Here is a 22,830-nt window from a genome sequence, read left to right as displayed (position 1 = left end):
TATAATTAACATATTTCTACAATATTGCTTGTTTTCAAAGAAAACAATTGATAAATTAATCATTTTATATTTTGTAGTTTTTTCTATGGTTACATGTGATAAGAGTGTTATAAAAATAAAGATTTCAAATGTTTATTAAAACAAATTTTGTTTATTGACGCCGTCCAGTGACGCGATCTACTATTGTTTGTGTCAGTACTCTCTCGGCCACGTTACGTGCCACATTTGTCAACTGATCGCGAAAGCTAGGTTGTTTAGTAGTTGTCGGATAATTTTGATTTGGATAATATCCTCCTTGTTCATATCCTCCTTGATATCTTCCTTGAGGATAACTTTGTGGATACCCTTGATTAGGATATGCTGGATATTGATTACTGTACGGATAGCCTGAAGAGGGATATCCTGCATTTTGAGCCGGATAATTTCGATACGATGGATTTCCTTGTGGATATCTAGACGAGTATCCTGGATAGCCAGCGTTTACAACACTACTATCAGTCCGTCTAATAGTTTCTTCGCCAAGATTCCTAGAATTACTCGGATAACTAGAGGAACCGCTTGGATATCCTGTAGGATAACTGGAACTACCTCTAGATGGATATCCTGATGATCCACTAGATGGATAACTAGATGATCCACTGGAAGGATAACCAGATGATCCACTGGAAGGGTAACTAGATGATCCACTGGAAGGGTAACCAGATGACCTACTGGATGGATAATCGGATGATTTAGTTGACGGATAATCAGATGATCCACTAGATGGGTAACCGGATGATCCACTAGATGGATATCTGGACCCACTGGATGGATATCGAGACGATCCACTAGATGGATAACCGGATGATTTAGTAGACGGATAATCGGATGATCCACTAGATGGGTAACCGGATGAGCCACTTGATGGATATCCGGATGATCCACTAGATGGATAACTAGATGATCCACTGGAAGGGTAACCAGATGATCCACTAGATGGGTAACCAGATGACCTACTGGATGGGTAATCGGATGATCTACCAGATGGATACCCAGATGATCCACTAGTTGGATATCCACTGGACTGACTAGAAGGATAACTAGATTGGGGTCGATTTGAATTAGAAGTACTTGAAGATTCAAGGTTTGAATTGCTATTATCGGGATATTCTGAGACAGATGGATATCCAGAAGATCTAACAATTCTATTAGGATGATTATTCGATTTTCTAAGACGATCCCAAGATTCGTGTTGATTGACGTGTGGTTCCGTTGTATGTGTCTTCATTTCATACTCTGTACAATACAATAAAATAATGACTTTTCTTAAATATAAGTAAAAACGCTTCTTAAGTATAAAACATATTTGTAGATGCATAAGTTAAACGAGCCGCACACAAAAAAGTGTTTTAAGTAGTTAAAAGCTTTTTTACGGTGATATTGATCAAAATGAATGAATTAATGATATTATAAATGAGAAAATTACACAAAACTTCTTGCAATGCAGAAGTTTCACGTTTTAATGTAATACAACCTTATTTTAAAAAATAGCATATAATATTTTTATTAAAAAATATCCAATTTTGCGAAGACTTGCATTTATCATGCACACATGCAGCATGACTCATATTGTTGCATGCACATTATATAATTAGCAGATTAATTTAGTTTCACAAATTCGAATTGTACATTTTATTTTATTTGTTATAGATAAATAAAATTTTTTTACAACCATAATTCTATAAAATATACACTTTCCATTTTATTCGTTTTTCTGCAGATTAAACGATAGATATTTGATTAAAGTGAATATTTCTCAAATATAGACAAATAATAAAATGAGTATTTTAAAGTAGACAAATAATTATAAAAGAACAGTTGAGATTTGTTCAACTAGAAAACGTCCAGACTCTGTTTCCGTTACTATCAATACGAGTATGAGTAGTGTAGTAATCATTTCTGTTTCTTTGTATGCTTCTGTCAAAATTGGTAGATCTGGTGGGTGCTGGAGTAGGCTGAGGACGTTGGGTGCCAAACAAACGATTGAAGATAGAGCCGTCACCTACAGTGTTTCTGGAACCGGAGTAACCGTTGTTCCTTCCTCCGTATCCGTATGACGTAGATCTAGGTGGTGGCGTCGGGATTCTTGATGTCGTTTGACGTGACACTTGATCAAGTCCCGGAGGCACTGCTGTTAAATCATATGATGTGAAAACACACAAAACGAATATAAAACGCAAGTGTAACTAATATAGGACGCAAATTGTGTTGTTAAAAGTTACGCTTGTATGTTAACTAATTGTTCCAAAGATATAACAACACGCAGAAGAAATGTTGCACATACATATACTCAATTATAATTTAGTAATAACCTAGTGGTTTTCACCCCAATTTACACGTGAGAATAATGCTGTTTCTTTCTGTACTTGCCTTTCGTTACAAACAAAGTTGCACATTGTTGCAATAAGGAAAGTCGTGCAAAAAAATTATAAATTATAGTTCGTAAATAAAGATAACAATTACACTGTCCTATTTTTATTAGAACGTTGATGTACAATTTGTCCAAGTTGAGTTTATACTCGGAGAGAAGTATAAGCAGGCTTCAAATAAAATTGTTAAACTGTTTTTCTATTTGACACATTCAACTTAATATAAATAATTTATATATTCATCGCAAAACTTTTCAACGGAAATTCAGTTGTTTGATAAAGACGATCGTCGGCTAAAAATGTTTTTAGTTTGTCCATACATTCGTCGTCGATTGTCAATCCCCTCACAAAATTATATTTAACAACCATACGAATTTCGTCTCTCCATCAAAAGCACCCATGCTCACAAGATTCAAATGTTCGCTGTTTACGAACTTTTTGACTCAGGCAAACCGAACTTTGTGATTTTCTATTGAGATGTACTACTCAGTGATACAAACTTTAAAAGGCTTTACGCTATAAGTAATTGCAAAACTTATTTAGTGACTTATTTACAAAGAACATTTACAATTCTTCTTTAAGGAACTAATATATATATACCTATATATGTGTATGTGTGTATATATATATATACATACATACATACATATATATGTCTACATTATATCGAGAATTGTATAAAAATGCTAAATGCTTCAAAAAATTAAATTTTTAATATATCTTATAGTAGTGTTTCTCGTAGATCTTTTAAAAAAATATACGCTTTTTGTACTAAACATTCTTGTCATTATATTTAAAAGAAAATTTGAAACTTAATTCTCTTCTTAAAAGGCTTTATTTTAGAGTTTGCTTCTATTTCAAAAAATAGTTTGTACTAATTATATATGTAATTAATTAAAATTTTTGAGAACTTTTTAAACTCTATAGAAAAAATGTAATAAATATATTTGCTGATATCGCTCAGTTTTAAAAACATGAAAAAGGAAAACACGATATTGCGTGGAAGACGCAATGCATCATCGCTGTATTTGCATGCGTATGAGAAGATAACTTATGTCAAGGTTTAAGCTGATAACCCACTCATTTGTGAAATAGTCTGTTACATCTTGAATAAAAGAAAATCGCTCATGAAGCGTTTTATTGGAATTGCGATAAATTATGAAGAAATATACAAAATATCGACTAAAAATTCTTTTTCCAACAACCAATTCTTTTTCCAGTTTGTTTTAAATAATTGAAAAGCATGCATTACATGTATGAAATAAATTAAAATATTCTCTCGCGTTTGTCTTATGTTGTGGTTCTACGGTCTTTCAATGCTTAATCTTCAATATACTCGATACTGATAAGCAGTATTCTGATAATAAAAGATCTCCTTTATCGTAAAACCTAAATCACTTATAATACAAATATACAAATATTTTACTATGTAATAACTGTTTGTTCATGGGAAATTACGTAAAGTGTTTTGTAACTTATTCGTAGAACGATAAATGTTAAAAAAAAAAAAAAAAAAAAAAAAACAAATGTCATAAAAATCATGATCTGTGGAAAACATTACTCGCGCTTAGACTCGTGTATCGTACAGATATCCGTACAGAGATTTACTTGGTACTTTCCTTTTGACGAAACAGTTTCGTAGTTTTCCAGAAACGAGAAGATCTAATAATAAAAACCATATATGTACACGATTAATAATTATAAAATATACGATGTTCATTGTTGAGTTACTGATTACCACCGAACGACACGATTTACAACGGAAAGAAACAATTCCGAGATCACGACGAGAATCACGGAGGCGACGGTTCCAGTAGACGCGGCATTCCTGCCCCGATAGACCGAGTTGTAGCTGTGTCCACGCTGATTTGGATAATTCTGATATCCCGGATACTGCTGCGGATAATTTGAGACCGGGTATTGCTGAGGATATCCGGGGGGTTGCGGATATTGCGGATAGTTGGGATACGCTGCTGGCTGTCCCGGTACAGGCATTCTGTTCTGCGTCGGATACGGAGGATATCCCAGATCGTGTTGACGGCCGGCCTGATTGTTCGATTGCGGCGAAGGCGGATATCCATTTGCGGAGGAGCCGGTATTGCTGGGATACGGCGGATACCCCAAACTGCCTCCGGAAGAGGACGACCGATGATATCCACCGTCGTTGCTGACTGGATTCGCTGGCATCGGTGGAGCGTTAGCGTTCGCGTACGGATTTGCGTTATTTCCGCTCACTCGCTCGCCGTTCACGTAAGAAACACCCGCCGACTCGTAGCCTGCAAGGATGCTGACTCTTGGCTTCGTGTGCTTATGCGACGTTGCGAGTGCAAAATTTACTGATTTTTACACGAAACATTGCAAGATGCAGAAAAAAAACCATCGCGGAAGAGAAACGGAGAGTTGTGTTTCAAGACAATGTTCCGTTTTGGTCGTGTATATCGACGTGTTTCCGCACACATGATAGTCGAAGAAATAGTAAATAAAAAAAGATTTCGTTCTATGTGAAAAATACAGTGTAGTGTTGTAAAAACAACAAATTTCCTCGAGAACAGCACAAATACCCAGCGAAATTGAATACAAAATAAAGAAAAATGTATGTTCAGTGAAATGTGCGATTTTCCATCGTTTTCAGAAACCATGCCGTTTTCATACCAACATGTACATGCTATGAAATGCATGAAAAAAAAAAAAACAAAAATAGAAATTCCCATCATGATTATGCGAGAAAACCCTCTTTTTTACGAGCACGAAACTTTTGATTCTTTTCATATTTGATCTCAACTAATTTGTTTTTATTCAGTCCGAACTTTTGTCATGCATCTTTCTCGTGCGTTTTTCGAAGTTTTGTATCTTCATGCTCGCAATGTGTCGAGTACTATGTGCGTCCGATATATAAAAATTTAAAAAAATAAAAAATAAAAACTGATTGTTGATAAAAACTTACCTATTCCCGTGGACTTCCTCACGCATTTTGGCGCACCATTTTCGCTCTTGCAATATTCGTTCTGTCCGCAAACCATCGAAGTACAACTTGCGTCTGCAAATAGTTTTGACATTGAGAAAAATTAACACAACATATATTTAAAATACTCTTAAATAATATTTATTTGCAAAAATATCAAAATTGATTACTTGCAAAATTAACACAGATAAAATACAAATTTTTAATTTGTTATAAATTAGAAAGTGTATTGAGATCAAGTAGTTCGTGTTCAATTATTTCTTACCACTTATCTTTTGACAGGTCGGGTATCGTCCGCATTTGTCCGAATAGCTGTTACAAGGATCTTCAGCCATCACGCATGTCTCGTCGCTGCGACAGCCGATGTCCTGACAAGTTCTTCCATATTCTAAATAGTAAAGAAAAAAAAAGACGAGAGTTTTCTCTTATTTTTACATTAATTAATTTTTCTTTATATTAAGTTTATATTAAAATAATTATCGCTGAACGTTTTACACAAAAATGTTTTTAGATTCGTAACAATTTTACAATTTTATTTGATTGACGCGCAAACGCTGTAAAATAATATTGCGTATAGTTATTTATTGCTTACTATTGTAAGACGTCGCATGTGGCACGATGGCAATTATCATCAGCGTTCCGAGAAGAACGCCAAAACTTGTGCGCAAAAACATCTTCTGCGAACATACAAAACAGATAAATTTCATAAATATACACGTAAAAAAATGATGCAACGAAATCTGCGATGATATATCGTCGTCAGTAATCTGTAGGTCGATTCATTTAGACAATTTATGTCATTTTTAATTACTTGTGTCCAAAGCTAGTATTTTTTCAAATTATTTTTATCACAAATCATCACAAATGGACATTAAATATTTTTTTTAAAGAAAAACACTTTAAAGAATATTAACAAACATTAGAGAGAGAGAGAGAGTGCGCTACATACGAATTAATTACGCCAGTAAATGAATTCTGTAAATAAAACTTATGTTTTTCTATGTTTGATTTTTTTTCTTTTGTCCGATTTTAACAAATGTAAAATTCATGATGAATGTTACTCGATCAAAATTGCAGAAAGGTCCACAGAGGGAGTACACAGAATATCACATTTGGCACTCTCTCGGTATAATCTCACGTATGTTGCTATCCTTGGATCGAAACGTGACGCAGTATCGTCACCAAAGAGGGAGATTCGTCAAGACACGCACATACACGCGCACATATATTGTAACGTATATACGTTACAAAACAATCATTTGATAAACTTCTGATGAGATTTGACTATTACCAGGAACAAAATCTCACAAGAGAAAATCCAAAAACTCGACTCATTTATAAATGTCACGATCTTCTTTCGGGAGATATTGCGATCGATCCGCGAAGGAAGATTATTATTTTTACACGGTTTGCGAAATATCCTTTCAAAGAGAAATCATATAAAAACGGTCACGCCGCACGCTCCATTTTGCGACGTAAACACAACACACCCTGTACAATGTTATATGAAAAGTGTAAAAATTATCTCAATTTACTATTTTTTACATTATTACATTACATTATTGCCGAATGTTTCGAAATCAAATATAAAACTTGAAAACGGTGAAACTCTTAGCGAAACGTTACGCGCCAAAATGCGTTGTAACAAAGAAGTTCGTCGTGAATTCGTCTTTTTTTTGCTGAGAAGTGATAAAAATTGCTTGTGGCGTTATTGGTCATCGCTTACTTGCTAGTTTGTGTACGTCGTTCGCCGCGTTTATCGCACACTGCGTAGTCGCTCGCCAGTAGTAGAGCTGCCACGATACTAAAAATTTTCTCTGAAGTTAGACCGACTCACTGCCGGACGGAGCGGTAGCTGCGCTCTGACGCATTCAGGACTCGAAGTGCGCAAGAAAGAATGAAAGAGAGCTCGACGAGTCCGAGAGAAAGAGAGAGAGAGAGAGAGAGGAAAATACTGCGGAGAAGGTCAAGCGATCGGATATAATGGGATATAGAGGAGGGATAAATAGAATAACGTTTCTGAACGTAGTGTGTGTGTGTCGGGGGAATTACTGTGTGCGTTGTATGCGTGAGACCATTGGAATTTTATGAGGAAAACGCAATCTTCTAATAATTACAGTAGTCATCAACTGGTGCTGTCCAATTAGACACAAGGGTCATTCTGTCTTCGTTTCTCACTGAGTGTTGAACAAGGACGGAACGACTTCTGTGACTCGTGTCGCTAATTGGAAACCACGCTGAGCGGCAACATTTTGCACGTTTTTCTTTTTCATTATTCGCTACAGAGATTTTCTTTTTTTTTTTTCTACGTGTTTATGTAATCGACTAAATTTGTCTTACATCTTTCATTTATTTGTGTTAAATGAGGATCAAACTTTGAAACAAAAGTTAAAACTGCTAACTATGTAAGAATATATAGCTCGAAAATAATTTGGATTTTTTTTTTTGTCACTAACAAGACAATAAAGAACAAAGTCTAAAATTGTGCGTGTGAAAGTAGGAAGACAACTAAAGCACATTTACAATTTCTTCCATTTTTATTTATATAGAAACAATGTGATAACATTCAAGTCATCAACGCTTGTTCACTTTGTTTCTTCGACTGGAGGCTTAGGCGCGTCGCTTTTTGCGCTCTTCGCACCTTTTGTGGATTTTGCAAGTTTCACGGATTTTGCAGTTTTCACGGATTTTGCGAGCAGTGCGCCTTTTGCTACTTTGTTAAGCCTCTTTGTTTCTCTCTTAGCTCTTCGTTTGGCTTTGAGCTGGGCCGCATCCTGATCTTTCGCCGGAGCTTTTTTCGCGGCCGCCAAACCTTTGCTCAGAGTAGCTTTAATCAAGTGTGTTTTTCTCTTCACTCGGAGCGCGAGAGCTTTCGCCGCAGCTGAATCTTTAGGCAATTCAATCTGCAACACATAAAATAGATTACTCGGTAAAAAGAAATCCTCACCTACAAAAAAAAATTGTTATTACATGATGCATTAACTCTTTCTTGTACTTACGCCTCGTTTTGCAGCGAGCAAACGCTCCCTCTCGAGTTTTCGTCTCTGATCATTCAAGATAGCGGCGCGTCTCAAAACCGCAGCGTACGGATTGAGTCGCAGCATAGCCCTGGTGTTGGCCAACGGGTTCATTTTCTTCACTCTGCGCACCACCTTCTTCCTGCAATTGTATTATTTCTCCTTTAGTGAACCGTAAAAGTTTCACAACAGCAACAGGAAATTACAAAACTTAAATCATAATTATGTAGAATAATTAATTCTTTTCTCATTCATATCAATGGAAGATAATAATATTTCGTGTTATAACCTGGGAGCTCTCAAGACTTTGCGAATTTCTTCGGATTTGAGGAGTCTGGTCAAATCCGTATTCGCCATCTTGGGGAATGGCAAGTTGTAGCCTTTCTTGAGTAACGATTCTTTACGCCAAGTTCCATAAAGAGAATCCAGTTGTTCAAAGGCAGATTGAGTCCAGATTACAAAACGTCCCACATGGCCACCGGGTGCCAATTTTAACAGATTCATCTTGTTGATGTTCATCAAATCAACGCCAGGGATATTGCGGAATGCTTTGCGAATACCCTGAAATAAAAATCATTCGTTGCAAACACGTGATTTATCAAATATCGATCTTTTATTTTTGACACGTGATAAATATACAATATAAATTTTGCGCGTCCATAATTCTCAAACAAAACTACTTACCCGATCTTGACCGTACACGATCAAGGGTCCACGTCGCTGAATGTGTCGGCGATTTCGCATTTTACCTTTACCAGCGCGGAACCGTTTGGATTTGTACACCTAACAACGATAAACATGACGATAAACATACAAAAATGTATTTTGATTTGTACAATTAACTATGATAAAAAAAGATTATATCCTACAATAATTTTAACGAATTGCAAAAGATATGTAAACGTGAATACAAATTTACGCATTAAGAAAATTTAATAATATACTTTCATATTCAAAATTTAATAAATTGTTCGATGATTCATACCCCTGCTAGCGAATGTGATCATCGTCTAGACAAGAACGCCTGAATATCGTATTTTTCTAGCACCTATTAGGAACATCCGAACTAAACTCGTTTAGCAAGGATGTGGACATTTATCGGTGCACATATAATCTACATAATAACAATTAAAAAACAAAACCTTTTGGATGTCGTTCCACGCTTTGATACGTCTTAAAAAGATAACAGCTTGTTTGGTTTTCGTATAATCTTGAATTTTATCAGTGACGACCAATGGAAACTCAGGAACGTCTTGAATCATGTGTCCTATATACAACATAAAAAGACAAATAAACATTTATGTAATAAAAATTTATCATTTGTTATTTCGCACATTCGCATTAATTCTTAATGTACCTTTAGACTGCACTAATGCGGGAACACCAGAAGCAGCAATAGCCGACACAAGAGCATAACGTTTCTGATTTACATTGACACGATGATGCCATCGGCGCCAGGGTTTGGTGGGTGCAAACATGCGTCCACCTCGACACATGTTACCAAACGCACCCTGACCAGACCGATGAGTACCACCGCCACGTACACGGGGGATACGTGCCACAGCACGTCCAGTACCCCATGATTCCGCAGAGGTTTGATGACCTGAAAAACAGAAGCTATATTTTAAAAATCTCACATCAGAAAATCTTACACGCAATAAACAAATTATACTTGGAATTAACAAACAAATAAAAAAAAACAAAAAATTATTTACCAGCCTCCTTGGAAACACAATACGGTTGTCTTTTATTTGTCGAGATTAACTGGTGAACAACATTCACAATATCAGGTCGAATCGGAGCTTTGAAGACAGCTGGCAAGGACAGTACATCAGGTGTTGCCTTGTTCTTGTCGGTATACACCGTGACAAGAGGTCGAGCTGTTGATAACGACTGAAAAAAAATTAAAGTTGCAAACAAATTTAAATTTCATGTACCTACTCTTACGAAGCAAACTTTTCACAAAACAAGAATATTGTAAGAAATTTTTCAAATAATTTCTTTCAAATATTGTTATATGTCAATGTGTGAATAGTATTCCAATAAATATCTAATCTTATATTTTTACTAATTAAATTAGATTCTATTTTCAATTTATAAATTTTTATTAGTAAACATGTACACAAGTCTCAGTGAATGTGTGGATTTGTGCACACAAGAGATGCCGATCGTAATGGCGGATGTACTCCACCGGACATATTGTTCGTGCAATCAGTTTTCGAAAAGCACAAGATACATATTTAATTGCGAAATTTCATTCATCTCATACACATCGACATCAATGATTTTTGTACGAAGACCATTATTTCGAATCCCACGAGGGGATAGAGCACATGCGGAAAGATATAATTTTTTTAAGGACACATTTATCGAGGGGAAGATCTTGCGAACGAATGCGTTGAGAGGTTATCACAACGTGGTCGCGGGGAGGACACACTTTTCGAATCGGAAAAATCGAAAAATAGATGCAAAAAGATACGAAATCGACGTACAAAAAAATAACAATAACACACAAAAAAGTGCGTACATTTGCGAGGAAGAGAGAATGATTTCTTACCATCTTAAATCTCTTACGATATCGCCCGCATCGAATTCTTGCACGCACGACTCTTCGATCGCGGATAAAAGGAACTCGCGAGACACGCGAGAGCGGAAGTGACAACACTTGCGCGCACTCGCGTCTGGCGCATCGACAACAACTTCTCCGATTGGTGGAGAAAATTGTTTCGTGGCCGATCGAAATAAAAACAAATTGTGCAGTCAAAGCTTCACTGCAAATGTTTTGAAGCATCATTCTATCTTTATTTCTCGTTAAATGTAGAATAAAGATAGAATGATACTTGGAAACATTTGCAGTGAGACGTTGACCGCACCCAAAGTAATTCGGTCTCCCTCCAGTGGGCGTTGTTTGCGGTGTGTCTTCGTCGAGAGCGGTGGGGTGCAGCAAATTGTTGTTATTTGTTATTATCCATTGTAAATTGTAATTTTTCGCATTAACGAAATACTTATCATGTCGAACAAATCCTTGTTTATGAAATCGACATTTCTGCGAGCACCTTTTGGTCTCGGGATCGGACGCTACGTTTGTCAGCTCCAGAGAGTGACTTTGAAATTTTGCAAAAATAATGGTTCGAGCAGAGGAATGAGGTTACAATAAAACACACAATTGGTCAATTGTACGCGATAAGAAACTTTTAAACTAATAAGTACATTATTTTCACAGAGGCTTTATAGAGCACGATTTAGTTGAATATGCGAGAGAAAATCCAGGAGTGGTCGTTTACACCAAGCCGAGAAGACACAGGGTGCCAGTTATAGTTGCTGAATATTGTATGTGTACTCTTTACTTGTGGATAACATTGTAAACATTACATTGTATTGTTGAAATAACATTGTTGTTTTTATTTAGTAAATGGCGACAGACAGTGGATGTGCGTTGCTAATTACAGTCGGGAAGATATTGTCAAATGGATGGAACTGCTGCGCACGCAGATTCACGATACTCCCTCTGTAAGATTCCGCAAATTGTGGCACACAGAATTTCCGTCAATTCAAGGCCCGTGGACACCGTTCACCTTCAAAGACCCGAAATTAAACTTGGAACACTATCCTAATGTAATTAATATATTTATGACGAGATCTTCATTGATCCTCAAGTTTGTATTTAAACACCTAAGCATTGTAGTTATGTGTTATGTTCTTTTTCCTTTTTGCAGAAGACACTTGGTACGGCTGTTAAACTTGGTCCCACGGCTACGGAAAAACTCATTGAATTATTCAAAGCTCAGCAATTGAACTCAACAGATAAATCATCAAATGATTCGGACGAATCGTCAAATCAACAAGACACATATGTACAAAATGCATAATTTCTTCGATACTTTATAAATTGATTATATTGTATATATTATAGTTTACATAAACATCTAGTAGAAAAAAAAAGTGTTATTTAATTATACATACATATATTTGATAAGTAGCTTTGAGGATGGATGTAGCCGGAACACAAATCTGTGTTTCTAACTTTGGCGCTTTGCGTTAAATTACAGCGCGTGCGCAGATCTCTCTACCGCACATGACAGATTTCCTAACTTAATCCAACCTATCCTGACCTTAAAACAATCCGCGCAGGATAGTGACATTATTTTATTTATGTTCCACGTGTAAAAAGAAACCGATTGAATATAATTTTATTAAACAATCCAGAAGAAAGGTTAAAGTAAATATAGAAATAAATTACCTTTTCAAAAATGTTGAAATTAATAAGCCCGATACTTAGTTATGGAAAATTTATGCAGGTAGGTTATGTTAATACTGAAGAGATCATAAAGAGTATTCTATATGTGAAAGCAATTTAATGTTTGTTTTATAAAGAGCATTTATTTGACTTTAACAGAAAAAAAGTCTACTATTAAAAATATTGGAAACTATTTCAGAGCAATTTGCCAGCATTGTCCGGTGCCATTACCTGTCCCTACGACTACACACAAGTCAGATATATCCGTAAGCACTGGGATCCGAAGTTTAAAAAGTTGAGGAGATTGAAAGTTATTAAAGTAAAACTTCCGGATCTCGAAAAGGAAGACAAAAATCCTATGGAATTGGAGAAGGAACAAATGCGATCGCATATAAAAGAATTTGGATTTATTCCACAAAAATCATGGAAAGAGAGAGTGGCGTACATTAGTTGTACTCCTACAATTTTTGAGTCTTATGTTGCTCCCGAAGGAGACGGAAAATATTCCGCTATTACTAAAGAGGTATTTTTTTTCTGTATGATGTGTCAGAATTCTGTGAGCAATATACAATAATTTCTTATACAATATAAGACTATTATTTTTTTTACATAAAATATAAGATTTATCCTCTTTAGTTTGATTCGTGCTAATTTTAATATAACATAACATTTATATATCGATATAAAAATTAAAACTATTTTTTATTATTGAAATACAGGGAGCGAAGCAAAAGTATGAATTTTTGGAAAAAAAGAGCAAATCTTTACTGGCTATTAGAAAAATTAAAACGTATGACGATATGTTCAAAACATCATTTTTCTTAGATGAGGCCTTGGATATCTATAAAAAAGCACACGAAGCTTTAGCTGCGTAAGAAAACATTCTACTTGTATATTATAAGCGAGCTAACACTTTTAAAGTGTGAAAAGATCAAGTAAAATGTTACTTAAATTCTTTTTGTAGCAAAGATGAGGAGAAATTACAGCAATATGTCACCGAAACGGCGTTTCCTGTAAGTTTCGACTATTTGCATCGTTGCTCAGAAATCCTGAAGTTAAATTTACACACATTGTGTGTTTATTCTCGAAAATATACTATGCTTTTTTTTTAGCAAATGACGCACAATATGATGAACAAAACTGTACACTGGAAGTTCTTAGAGTCTTTGGAACCGGCTCGTCTCGTGCACGCGAGAACTACGGATATGATCTCGAAAGAGAACGTTTTCGCCCAACTCACGGTTCGATTTCACACGCAACAGGTTCAATAATTTTATTCTCTAAAATTTGGTCTTTCATTTACCACATTAACAATCTTCACGTGAGGTTGTTCTTCTACAGATACTAGCTATTTACGACAGATTCGGTCGCTTGATGCAGGGGAGCGAAATTTTAAGAAAGGACGTGTTGGAATATGTAGTATTCGAAAAGCATTTAGCTAACGAGTACGGTTGTTGGCGAATTCACGGAAAGATTATACCGACCTGGATGTCTCCAACGAATGTGGTAGAAAGCACGTACGTTCTACCGAAAGAAAAACCCACTCCAAAAGCTACTGATCCAGCTGCTGTGGAGTCTACGTTAGTGAAAGAAAAACAGGACGCACCAAGCGGTACGACCACTGCGCAAACGTGAATCTGATGATACATGTTAACTTAATATTAGATAATATTTGTATTGTATGTATATTACATGAAAAAAAGAAATACATTGCACTCATCTGCAATGACAAATGAATTTTTTATTTACTATATGCGGTAATGCAATTGTTGGAGTACACAAGTCTCTTTTCTTTTATTAATTTCCAATTGTACTTTTCGAACTTCTTGTCAAAAGGCAGCGGATCTGTGATACAGTTGTGTCCTTGCACCGGACCGATGACGAGGATCAAGTTGCCCTTGTAATTTTCTATATATTTACAGAATGCCTCGCTGTTATTGAAGTAACAAAATAACATTGCGTATCGTTTCGGTATTGAAAAATTCGTTGGTTCATTCTCAATAAAAATGACGTTTTTTAGGAACTTCGGAGGCGAGTACTTGCTGTTCCACCAAGAACTATCCAATTCTATTCCCAGTATATCTAATCCTAAAAAATAATTTACAACTAGCGTCACACACACACTGTGTCCGAGCGAGGAGATACATCCCTGTCTATTTTTTTTAAAAAACTTACCTGAATATTTTTCCAGCAACCATTCCAGCAATCCGCAGCCGCAACCGACACTTGCGATTCCCAGTAAATTGTATCTTCGCACTACATCGTTTATCCAGTGCAGATCGTTTATATCGGGCAGTACCCATGACAGTCTGCAAGTTTGGAGATTTTTCGCCGTCGACGATAAAGCGGCGATCTCTTGCCATTTTTGAGCATTATATAACGAAAGAATATTTTCCTCGATATTATCATTATTTATTACTTGTAAATCCCTTTTCACGTACATGTTACAAATAATGATGTATTTTCTCTCATTTATTATAAAAAAAAAAAAAAAAAACCGATGTCACTTCTGCAGATTACAGACTGAAGAATATTACTACCTTGAACTGACGTTAGGTAATGAAAGAAGTTATAGTTTTTAGTCCGAGACCTTGAGTTGTGTAATTTTTCCAATAATAGACCGACTGCATATAATATAGAGTTCAATATTTTTGAATACATCCGTCCTGGCAGATGACACGTTTTTGTATGTGTTCCGGGATACGTATATACAGACGCGACTATTGCGTCACGTCTGTATTATTTGCTGTACCATCTCATGTTAAAAAATTATATCTGTATTTTTATTACACGCTTTATGTTCTCGTAACAAAATGTAATTGAGTAAAAAACCGGTCGTGAATCATAAAATATAGTCAATAACTAACTTGTATAAAAACACACACGCTACATGTTCTTCGCAATAAAAGAGAAAAAAAAACAAATTAGGGATATAAATTATCTGGTCTTGATATTACAATCGCTTTTTTTTCTTGAGATTTGTTTGGAGCGCATAGTGTATGTCATCTTTCGAGACATTCAATAAAATCCTTTGATGTATGTCGCTACCCGAATAATCGCATATCAACAGCCTGTAGTCACCCAATCTCGCACAGATATCGAGCGCCTGGGTGATATTAGGTTTTTCGTGACCTAAAAAAAAGAACGAGAAGTTACACAATGTGAAATTTTTTGCGAAACATTTTGGATACGATAACATTGTCTCTCAGCGACACGAACCGTCGAAGGTACACAGAAATTCGAGCTGTCTGTAAACATTCTGAAAGGAAACTTCCTCGACGCCGGTGCGAGTGACCTCCGCGTGCACGGCCTGCAGAAAAAGTTGCTCGAATTTCGAGCAATGTTGTATCGCTTGAATCTTCGGATTCGTTATCATCTCCGACAGAGCTTCGTTCACATCTTGTATCGTTACCGTATCTCCGCCACGTGTCTCGGCGATTTCCGCCGTTCGGCGACAAATGTCCAGAGCGCGGCGGGCGTCGCCAGATACCGCGGATACCTTACTAATGCACGCATATATAAATTAAAATATACATTGTATATAAATACATGTATGAAATCTAAATCATATGCGATGCTTACCGCGCAATTAATTGTATAGCTTCACTTTTGAAAATATCTACATCCTGAAGTCTGGTCACCACTATCTCTTGCAATTGTGTGTGACTGTACGGTTGGAAAGTTACCCGCGTAAGCCCTAATCGCGACGTGATTCTACCCATTAAAACTCTCTCTGGAAGATCCATAGTATTTGCGATAGTAATGACTACCAAGCGAGCAGACGCCTTTGTAGGCCAATCCAAAAGATTATAAATTACATCTTGTCGTTTTGTACACAACAAATCAAGCTACAAAATCAAAATTAAAAACAAAAAATTGTAATGCAACGAAAATAACAAGCGAAATAAAAATACATGAACACAATTATAAACAAAAATAATAACACAAATAACAAAAATATTAATACAAATATAATAAAGAAAATATTAACACAAATATATCAACAAAAAATATATACCTCATCCACAAGTAACAACGTCATCGGCCGATTTTTCGCCTTGCTAGTGAATCTCTTTTCTAGCGCATTGTGCGCTTGTTCCCACGTTAAGGTTGTTCCGGACAGCTGTTTCAGAATTTGCACATAGACTTGCCTAGGCTCGGACAATTTCATGCCGTTAATTTCAACGAAATCAAAGTGACTCAATTTACCCTTCTTTACAGATTTCTGCAGGCATTTCACAACTTCATTTACAGTAGCAGTTTTACCTGTACCTGGGACACCGCTTATGTAAATGCATCTGCGAATATTTATAAATGTAACGATATTGCAACATTTGTAACATAGACATATTGAATATATTTTGAAGATAAATAATTAATTTACCCTCCACTCTTATCCGTTAGTTTGCTTTCCAAAAATGTATAAATATTGTTAAATTCTTCCTCTCTGCACGGCAGTGACTTTGGTACTATACTAACATGCAATCTGTTTCTGGCTTCTTGCAGGGGTGTGGCTGGTTTAGCCAGAGCTTCTGTTCTCATCTTCATGGATGGCGTTAAAGAACTATGCTTCAATGTGCGACAAGATTTGGGAGTTCTGGCTTCTTGCAAAGGCGTAGACGAATTAGCCAGAGTTTCAGTTCTCATCTTTACAGAACTGCACCTTGACCTTGACGCACAAACTGCATCTTGATCTTGAGTTTTTGGAGTACTCACATTAATCTCTGCTAATGATTCTTCAGCGGTATTCTTTGTGTCTTTGTTATCATTTTTGGTTTTTATCGACAACTTTTCTTTGGCAACTTCACATATATCCTCTATCTCATCAATTTTGTTCTTATCCTTATCTTTGAATCTTAGTTTTCTTCTGGGAGTATCAATTGGAGACTGTTTCATGATTTTCAAATCAGAATGTATACCATTCTCAAGTTGTGCATTATCTTTTTTAACTCCCTTATCTAACGTTGAATGTCTCAAAGGTTTAGTTCTAAAAACTTTAGGAGGAGTGTTATCAGCAATATCTTCTACAGGAGAAACACTTCGTCTCTTGCCTTTCAAAGGTGTGTTCGTATTTATCACAGCTGTCCTTGAACTACTGATGTTATCAATACAAACACAATCTGAATCAGAGTCATTATTCTTTTCGATATGTTTGTTGATCTCTGTTTTTCTCTTATTTTTGTTATCCAAAGAAGCCAGTAGCAACTCCTTCTCATTGTAATTGATCTGTTCTCTTTGTAAGACAGATCCTTTTCCATTAAGAGTGTAACATTCCGTGTAATCCGAATATCGTTTAGGTACCTGTATCATTCTCTTGCCTTTGCGTGGCATCTGATTCTCATCTTGCGAACGATATCTCGTACTTCTGATTGACCTTCTCGGTCTCTCGTCTTCCGATTCGGTATCTATTTTGTAAGCGCTCTGTTCCGTGGAACGTCTCAATTTGAGTCTCAGAGAAACTTGTTCCTTACGCAATGTATTCGCTCGCAATAACAATTGTTTGTTATTTTCAAAAATTTCGGAGTTCTCTGATGACTCTGAGGAACTCTCTTGCGGCAGATAAGATTGATCGCACTCATCTACCTCATCATCCGAATTTGTCTCAAGCAGCATGGATATGTCTCTTTCCGTACATTTCTTGAGTCTCGACATATTTGAGTTATTATTTGGTTCAGCGATAATTTCAATATATATATCCTGTTATTCCGTTCGAAAATGTCGGATTTAAAGAGCAAAGTTTCTTTGCGAGGAACAAGTAAACAAATATCGAATTAAAGCCCTGTTTTCACGAACGAAAATCGATCAGTGATCACGAACGAAGAGTGAATTCGGGCCAGTCGTGTTAATCGATTGACCAAATCGTTCGAGTACGATTGGTCGGTTCTTTTTGCAAACAAGATCTCAAACCGATTTCTGAACGTTTTGAACATCAACCTTTAAACACGCTGTCGGCACACACGAAATAACCTCACATAGTTTTGCGCACGAGCATGTAAACATAAATATTTATAGTGAAAATGCTTTCTAAAGTGTGTATTAAGTGTATTATAATATTTTAATAATTGTCAAATGCAATAGGGAAGGAATTCGATCCGAATTTCAACGTAAGACGTATTCGAAAAATAAAATCATTGAGTGAGAAAGTGCCAATGTTGTACAAGATAAGACACTGCATCATCAGATCTACAATTCGTTGGATAAATATTCACTTAGGTATTTAAAATATAATTAGATACGATAAATTGTAACAAACATTTTTTGCTTAAAATGATTTTTTCACAGACACGCAAGAAATTTACAGAATTTACAAAAGTTGTTAAAAATATATATATATAGATGTGTTCTTTTTAATCATGTTTGACGTTTCGTAATCAATTTTGATATCCTTCAATACTCACAAGTCTAAAAAATTTTAATTTTAGAAAGCAGTTGCAGAACCATGTCGGTTACGGTGAATCCCGTTGTTGAATCCGAATTAAACACTACGAATGAAAAGAAGAGATCTATGTTAGACGATAGCACTGAGATTAATGTAAAAGTACAAAAGGTAGAAACAGATGGGGAAGCTGAAACACTGCAAAGAATCAAGAGAAAAAATCACGCTATTTTATTGGGTTATCTCGGTAAAGATTACTATGGAATGCAAAGAAATCCTGGTATGAAGACTATTGAGGAAGACTTGGTTGTTGCTCTGTCAAAGGCAGATTTAATAACCGAAGAGCATTTCAAGGACATACGTTCAATCAAGTTTCAAAGAGCCGCTCGCACAGACAAAGGAGTATCTGCTATTAGACAAATTGTCTCACTAAAATTACGTAAGATTGATTATTAGTATGGATTTTCATGTGATACTTTTTAAATTGAAAATTTAACACAATTACTCGCGTTATATCAAATGTATTATTTGCAGCGGAAAATCCCGATAAAGCGGTGATAAATAGTTTTCTACCCGATGTGATTCGTGTGTTTGGAATAAAGAGAGTGACGAAAAATTTTAATAGCAAAAATCAGTGCGACGCGCGAACTTACAGATACGTCATTCCTTCGTTCGCATTTGTGCCGGAAGATCCGAGTTTGTTAAAAGTCGGAGAAGATGTTAACGAGGACGAGAGAATCCAGCAGCTATCGACGATCGATGGAAAACCATATACCGATTATAGATTATCTCCGGAATCCTTAGACCGATTGAATTCGATACTGAAGCTAATGGAAGGCACTCGTAATTTTCACAATTTTACATCGAAAGTGTAAGCAAACCCACTCAGACATTTTGTTGCTTGCGTTTGCTCAAGTGTCTACAATCGATATATATTCCATTTTGTTCAGAAAACCACTAGATCCACGTGCGAAACGATACATTATCAACTTTCGCTGTGTGAAAACATTTGTTTCGAACAACATGGAATTCGTCGTGCTGGAGATCAAAGGACAAAGTTTCATGTTGCATCAAATCCGAAAGATGGTCGCGTTTGCGGTCGCGATTGCGAGGAACATCGTGTCCGAAGAAACACTCAGTTTAGCATTTGACACAAAAAAAAAAATGGATATAGCAATTGCACCTAGTTTAGGATTGTGCTTGTGTCACGTAAGAAATTTTGATTACGTTGTTCTTTTTTCACAAATTAAACCGTTAAGAAAATTGAAAAAAAAAAATTTGATATAGTTAAGTATACAAGGTTTTGTTACAAATATTTTTAAAAACAATCGACAGGTACATTACGAAAGTTACAATAAGAGATACGGCACAGACGGTCTCCACGAGACGTTGGACTGGGAGGAGTGTGAAGAAGAAGTAGAAAAGTTTCAGAAAGATTACATTTTATCGTATATAGTGGACACCGAGACTTCAGAACAAACGTATCCTTTTAGCTTTGCGATAAATCTTTTTTGGCAGATCAGTTTATATTTTTAGCATTCATTTGCCTTAACCAATTTTGCGTGCAGAACATTAAAATGGGTTGCCAATTTGCCATTTTACACATTTAATTGTCAACCGGAATTGCCTGAAGAGGAAGACGACGACGTGAAACAACAAGAAAATGGACAATAACGTTGAGATGTAAAATACATAGCTCTGTGTTACGTACGTTAAAAAAATATTAAAAGAAACAACGTTCAATATCAATTTTCTATTATTTCGCAAATTTTTCTGTTCGTCACGCGGATATTAATTATCAATATTTTACGTATTGCGATTGCGTAAGTTTTTAAAATGACTGTGCCATCAGAATAATCTATCTCGCTTTGATACAACGACGTGAGGTTTCGAGTATTCGTAGTTTTCTTTGAACTAAGAATGCACGCTATCAGCTATATCGAATCCTGTTGATTTTATTGTATAACTGACTTTACAAATGTGCGATTTCAATACATACGGCATTCCCCGTACACACACACACGCACATATGAGTGAAGATGACGCGCACGCTAGGGTTCATTGGGTAATTCCAGTCTGGTGGCAACCGGTATATATAAGTAGATAGGAGTGAGAGTCATATTTACACGATGAACAGTGAGGGAGATTGAACAACAAGTTTTAAGGAAACGAATAGTGACACAGCAGACATTTCTCCAGTATTATGAGAAGTGTAACACACATCGTTCTTCTTTATGGTATTATATTACATTACTACCTGTACCGCAATTGTTAGATATTGTATATTTATGTTGACGAATTCGCGGCAAGTAAGATTCTCGTTACAAGTGAAAAAATAATTGCAAAGAGGAATTTTCTTGAAGAAATGATTAATTACAACGGCATTTCTTTTCACGAAGATGTTTTTTGTTCATCATAAAAATGTGTGTATAAAAAAAAAATGTGGAAAATGTGGTTGTTTGCTAAGGAAATGCAGTTATTTTTCATCAGCGTTATCGATGTGTTATTTTACGTCCATTAACTATCTCTGATTTGTCTTGGTTTCTTAAAAAAAAAAAAAACAAGGTAGTTAAACAAGCATAAAATATACATGTTTACAAACACAATCGAATATTCGTCTATTTTTTAATTTATCAATGCGCACATATACCAGCGTGTCGTTCGAAAAATCTTCGTAAAATCTTAGCCAGTTTCAGAAACCAGTTTGCTTGGCCTTGAACTCGAGCAGAGAATCTATCTTGCTTACGTATTGGTTGATAATAAATGATGATAATATTACACGAATATTACGACGCTTGTATTTCCACGTATACGCAAAGCTTTTCTTTCGATAATTATTATTGAAAATTTTCTTATTGCTGGTTGCTTCATGCAAACAATTGTACTTTAATAATTGCTTTCATAATCGATTGTTTTTCATACGTGATAAATTCTTTTGTGTGCGCACATTAAAACGTATGCAGACGGAAAAAATTTTTCCGGAATATAAAATTTTTCTTTTTCAACTTTGAAACTAAAATGTACATACAAAGACTAACAACTAAATCAAATCGATTTTTATAGTAAAATAAGATTTTGCTTGGATTTTTTGCCGCAGTGTGTATTGCTTCTGGATATGCACAAATTAACAATTGTGGGTAAGTATTTTTTCTTGTTTTGCATGTGTGTGTTGTACAGTAAGTTACATTACGCAATATAGACTGAAATAAATATTTCTCTAATTGTTTGAAAACAGGTTGGATAAATTTCGATGCCGCAACGGAGAGTGTATAGCGGGCGACTTGTTGTGCGACGGCAAAGCGAACTGTAGAGATGCGTCCGACGAAACGCAGAGCGAATGTAAAAAGTCGGAAAATTTGTGCTCTTCTCTCGCATTTCGTTGTAACTACGGTGCGTGCATAGACGGAAACTTGATCTGCAACGGTGTTAAAGACTGCATTGACAATAGCGACGAAACGCTGCCTCAATGCGATACTCCGGGAATCGTCAATGGATCGGAAAATCCCTCGCGATGTAGATCCTCTGAGTTCAGATGCGACAGCGGAAAATGTATTCCCGAAATCGAAGCGTGCGACGGAATCCGGAATTGCGCGGATGGCTCCGACGAAACGCCCGCGTTGTGCNGATCGTTACCGTAAGGATGCAATTTCAATTTATTTTTAGTAAATGTTTAAAATTCAAGTTGAGTTAATAAAAGTAAATAATTTACAACTGACAACTTATTTGCAGGTGTTCGGCATTCCGTTGCGCTTATGGCGCTTGTATCGATCGTGATCGACGATGTAACGGAGTGGCCGATTGCGCCGACAGTTCGGATGAAGATCCACAAT

At 36.0% G+C, this 22,830-nt stretch overlaps 8 protein-coding genes across 9 annotated transcripts; 4 read left to right on the top strand and 4 right to left on the bottom strand.

Moving 5' to 3' along the window:
- Positions 1-13: 13 nt before the first annotated feature.
- LOC109862149 (prisilkin-39-like) lies at positions 14-7,257 on the bottom strand. Of its 2 annotated transcripts, none has more exons than XM_020442104.1 (5): positions 6,432-6,532; positions 5,963-6,047; positions 5,636-5,758; positions 5,353-5,445; positions 14-1,275 (listed from the first exon to the last, which is right to left on the bottom strand). In XM_020442104.1, the coding sequence occupies exons 2-5, from the start codon at positions 6,042-6,044 to the stop codon at positions 152-154; spliced, it is 1,422 nt and encodes a 473-aa protein (XP_020297693.1). In that variant the 5' UTR covers positions 6,045-6,047; positions 6,432-6,532; the 3' UTR covers positions 14-151. The 2 variants fall into 2 exon arrangements, with proteins under 2 accessions (XP_020297693.1, XP_020297692.1); XM_020442103.1 differs by lacking the exon at positions 6,432-6,532 and adding an exon at positions 7,097-7,257 and having other exon boundaries at positions 15-1,275.
- A 627-nt stretch (positions 7,258-7,884) lies between these two features.
- On the bottom strand, positions 7,885-11,205 carry LOC109862150 (60S ribosomal protein L4). Its single transcript, XM_020442106.1, has 8 exons — positions 10,945-11,205; positions 10,103-10,280; positions 9,745-9,990; positions 9,530-9,654; positions 9,072-9,170; positions 8,677-8,948; positions 8,370-8,529; positions 7,885-8,273 (listed from the first exon to the last, which is right to left on the bottom strand). Exons 1-8 carry the CDS (start codon positions 11,179-11,181, stop codon positions 7,956-7,958), a joined length of 1,635 nt encoding a protein of 544 aa, XP_020297695.1. The 5' UTR covers positions 11,182-11,205; the 3' UTR covers positions 7,885-7,955.
- Positions 11,206-11,380: 175 nt separating this feature from the next.
- Positions 11,381-12,314, top strand: LOC109862151 (39S ribosomal protein L43, mitochondrial). The gene is made up of 4 exons (XM_020442107.1): positions 11,381-11,534; positions 11,611-11,717; positions 11,797-12,002; positions 12,104-12,314. Exons 1-4 carry the CDS (start codon positions 11,398-11,400, stop codon positions 12,254-12,256), a joined length of 603 nt encoding a protein of 200 aa, XP_020297696.1. The 5' UTR covers positions 11,381-11,397; the 3' UTR covers positions 12,257-12,314.
- A 157-nt stretch (positions 12,315-12,471) lies between these two features.
- Positions 12,472-14,362, top strand: LOC109862155 (probable 39S ribosomal protein L45, mitochondrial). Its single transcript, XM_020442113.1, has 6 exons — positions 12,472-12,685; positions 12,824-13,147; positions 13,344-13,495; positions 13,589-13,637; positions 13,737-13,886; positions 13,966-14,362. The coding sequence occupies exons 1-6, from the start codon at positions 12,638-12,640 to the stop codon at positions 14,257-14,259; spliced, it is 1,017 nt and encodes a 338-aa protein (XP_020297702.1). The 5' UTR covers positions 12,472-12,637; the 3' UTR covers positions 14,260-14,362.
- On the bottom strand, positions 14,346-15,085 carry LOC109862157. Its single transcript, XM_020442114.1, has 2 exons — positions 14,800-15,085; positions 14,346-14,712 (listed from the first exon to the last, which is right to left on the bottom strand). Exons 1-2 carry the CDS (start codon positions 15,065-15,067, stop codon positions 14,366-14,368), a joined length of 615 nt encoding a protein of 204 aa, XP_020297703.1. The 5' UTR covers positions 15,068-15,085; the 3' UTR covers positions 14,346-14,365.
- On the bottom strand, positions 15,086-18,412 carry LOC109862153 (origin recognition complex subunit 1). Its single transcript, XM_020442111.1, has 5 exons — positions 17,009-18,412; positions 16,643-16,922; positions 16,207-16,472; positions 15,844-16,127; positions 15,086-15,756 (listed from the first exon to the last, which is right to left on the bottom strand). Exons 1-5 carry the CDS (start codon positions 18,274-18,276, stop codon positions 15,578-15,580), a joined length of 2,277 nt encoding a protein of 758 aa, XP_020297700.1. The 5' UTR covers positions 18,277-18,412; the 3' UTR covers positions 15,086-15,577.
- A 121-nt stretch (positions 18,413-18,533) lies between these two features.
- On the top strand, positions 18,534-20,749 carry LOC109862154 (tRNA pseudouridine synthase A, mitochondrial). Its single transcript, XM_020442112.1, has 7 exons — positions 18,534-18,616; positions 18,703-18,837; positions 19,047-19,439; positions 19,535-19,871; positions 19,951-20,209; positions 20,336-20,481; positions 20,569-20,749. The coding sequence occupies exons 2-7, from the start codon at positions 18,774-18,776 to the stop codon at positions 20,672-20,674; spliced, it is 1,305 nt and encodes a 434-aa protein (XP_020297701.1). The 5' UTR covers positions 18,534-18,616; positions 18,703-18,773; the 3' UTR covers positions 20,675-20,749.
- A 290-nt stretch (positions 20,750-21,039) lies between these two features.
- On the top strand, positions 21,040-22,809 carry LOC109862159 (modular serine protease-like; the record flags this gene model as incomplete). The annotated part of the gene is made up of 3 exons (XM_020442116.1): positions 21,040-21,065; positions 22,236-22,634; positions 22,730-22,809. Coding segments are annotated over exons 1-3 (505 nt in total), but the record flags the coding sequence as incomplete, so codon positions are not given.
- Between the last annotated feature and the right edge of the window lie 21 nt (positions 22,810-22,830).

Source organism: Pseudomyrmex gracilis, unplaced genomic scaffold (genome assembly GCF_002006095.1).
Source record: "Pseudomyrmex gracilis isolate BER0280 unplaced genomic scaffold, ASM200609v1 scaffold_1428, whole genome shotgun sequence".
NCBI lineage: Eukaryota > Metazoa > Arthropoda > Insecta > Hymenoptera > Formicidae > Pseudomyrmex > Pseudomyrmex gracilis.
Note: the sequence above shows the minus strand (reverse complement) of the source record. Positions and strands in the feature narration are given on the sequence as shown.

Coding starts and splice junctions, on each gene's coding strand:
- LOC109862151 (XM_020442107.1), top strand. CDS start 11,398: ATGTCGAACAAATCCTTGTTTATGAAATCGACATTTCTGCGAGCACCT. Junction 11,718..11,796: donor AGTTATAGTTGCTGAATATT/GTATGTGTACTC, acceptor GTTTTTATTTAG/TAAATGGCGACAGACAGTGG. Junction 12,003..12,103: donor ACTTGGAACACTATCCTAAT/GTAATTAATATA, acceptor TCCTTTTTGCAG/AAGACACTTGGTACGGCTGT.
- LOC109862149 (XM_020442103.1), bottom strand. CDS start 6,044: ATGTTTTTGCGCACAAGTTTTGGCGTTCTTCTCGGAACGCTGATGATA. Junction 5,446..5,635: donor GACCTGTCAAAAGATAAGTG/GTAAGAAATAAT, acceptor AACTATTTGCAG/ACGCAAGTTGTACTTCGATG. Junction 1,276..5,352: donor GAGGAAGTCCACGGGAATAG/GTAAGTTTTTAT, acceptor TGTATTGTACAG/AGTATGAAATGAAGACACAT.
- LOC109862157 (XM_020442114.1), bottom strand. CDS start 15,067: ATGTACGTGAAAAGGGATTTACAAGTAATAAATAATGATAATATCGAG. Junction 14,713..14,799: donor GTTGCTGGAAAAATATTCAG/GTAAGTTTTTTA, acceptor ATTATTTTTTAG/GATTAGATATACTGGGAATA.
- LOC109862153 (XM_020442111.1), bottom strand. CDS start 18,276: ATGTCGAGACTCAAGAAATGTACGGAAAGAGACATATCCATGCTGCTT. Junction 16,128..16,206: donor GCTATACAATTAATTGCGCG/GTAAGCATCGCA, acceptor TGCGTGCATTAG/TAAGGTATCCGCGGTATCTG. Junction 15,757..15,843: donor ATTTCTGTGTACCTTCGACG/GTTCGTGTCGCT, acceptor TCTTTTTTTTAG/GTCACGAAAAACCTAATATC.
- LOC109862154 (XM_020442112.1), top strand. CDS start 18,774: ATGTTGTACAAGATAAGACACTGCATCATCAGATCTACAATTCGTTGG. Junction 19,440..19,534: donor AATTGTCTCACTAAAATTAC/GTAAGATTGATT, acceptor TATTATTTGCAG/CGGAAAATCCCGATAAAGCG. Junction 20,210..20,335: donor TAGGATTGTGCTTGTGTCAC/GTAAGAAATTTT, acceptor AACAATCGACAG/GTACATTACGAAAGTTACAA.
- LOC109862155 (XM_020442113.1), top strand. CDS start 12,638: ATGTTGAAATTAATAAGCCCGATACTTAGTTATGGAAAATTTATGCAG. Junction 12,686..12,823: donor GTTATGGAAAATTTATGCAG/GTAGGTTATGTT, acceptor AAACTATTTCAG/AGCAATTTGCCAGCATTGTC. Junction 13,638..13,736: donor TCACCGAAACGGCGTTTCCT/GTAAGTTTCGAC, acceptor CTTTTTTTTTAG/CAAATGACGCACAATATGAT.
- LOC109862150 (XM_020442106.1), bottom strand. CDS start 11,181: ATGATGCTTCAAAACATTTGCAGTGAAGCTTTGACTGCACAATTTGTT. Junction 9,991..10,102: donor TTGTGTTTCCAAGGAGGCTG/GTAAATAATTTT, acceptor TCTGTTTTTCAG/GTCATCAAACCTCTGCGGAA. Junction 8,274..8,369: donor TGCTCGCTGCAAAACGAGGC/GTAAGTACAAGA, acceptor TATGTGTTGCAG/ATTGAATTGCCTAAAGATTC.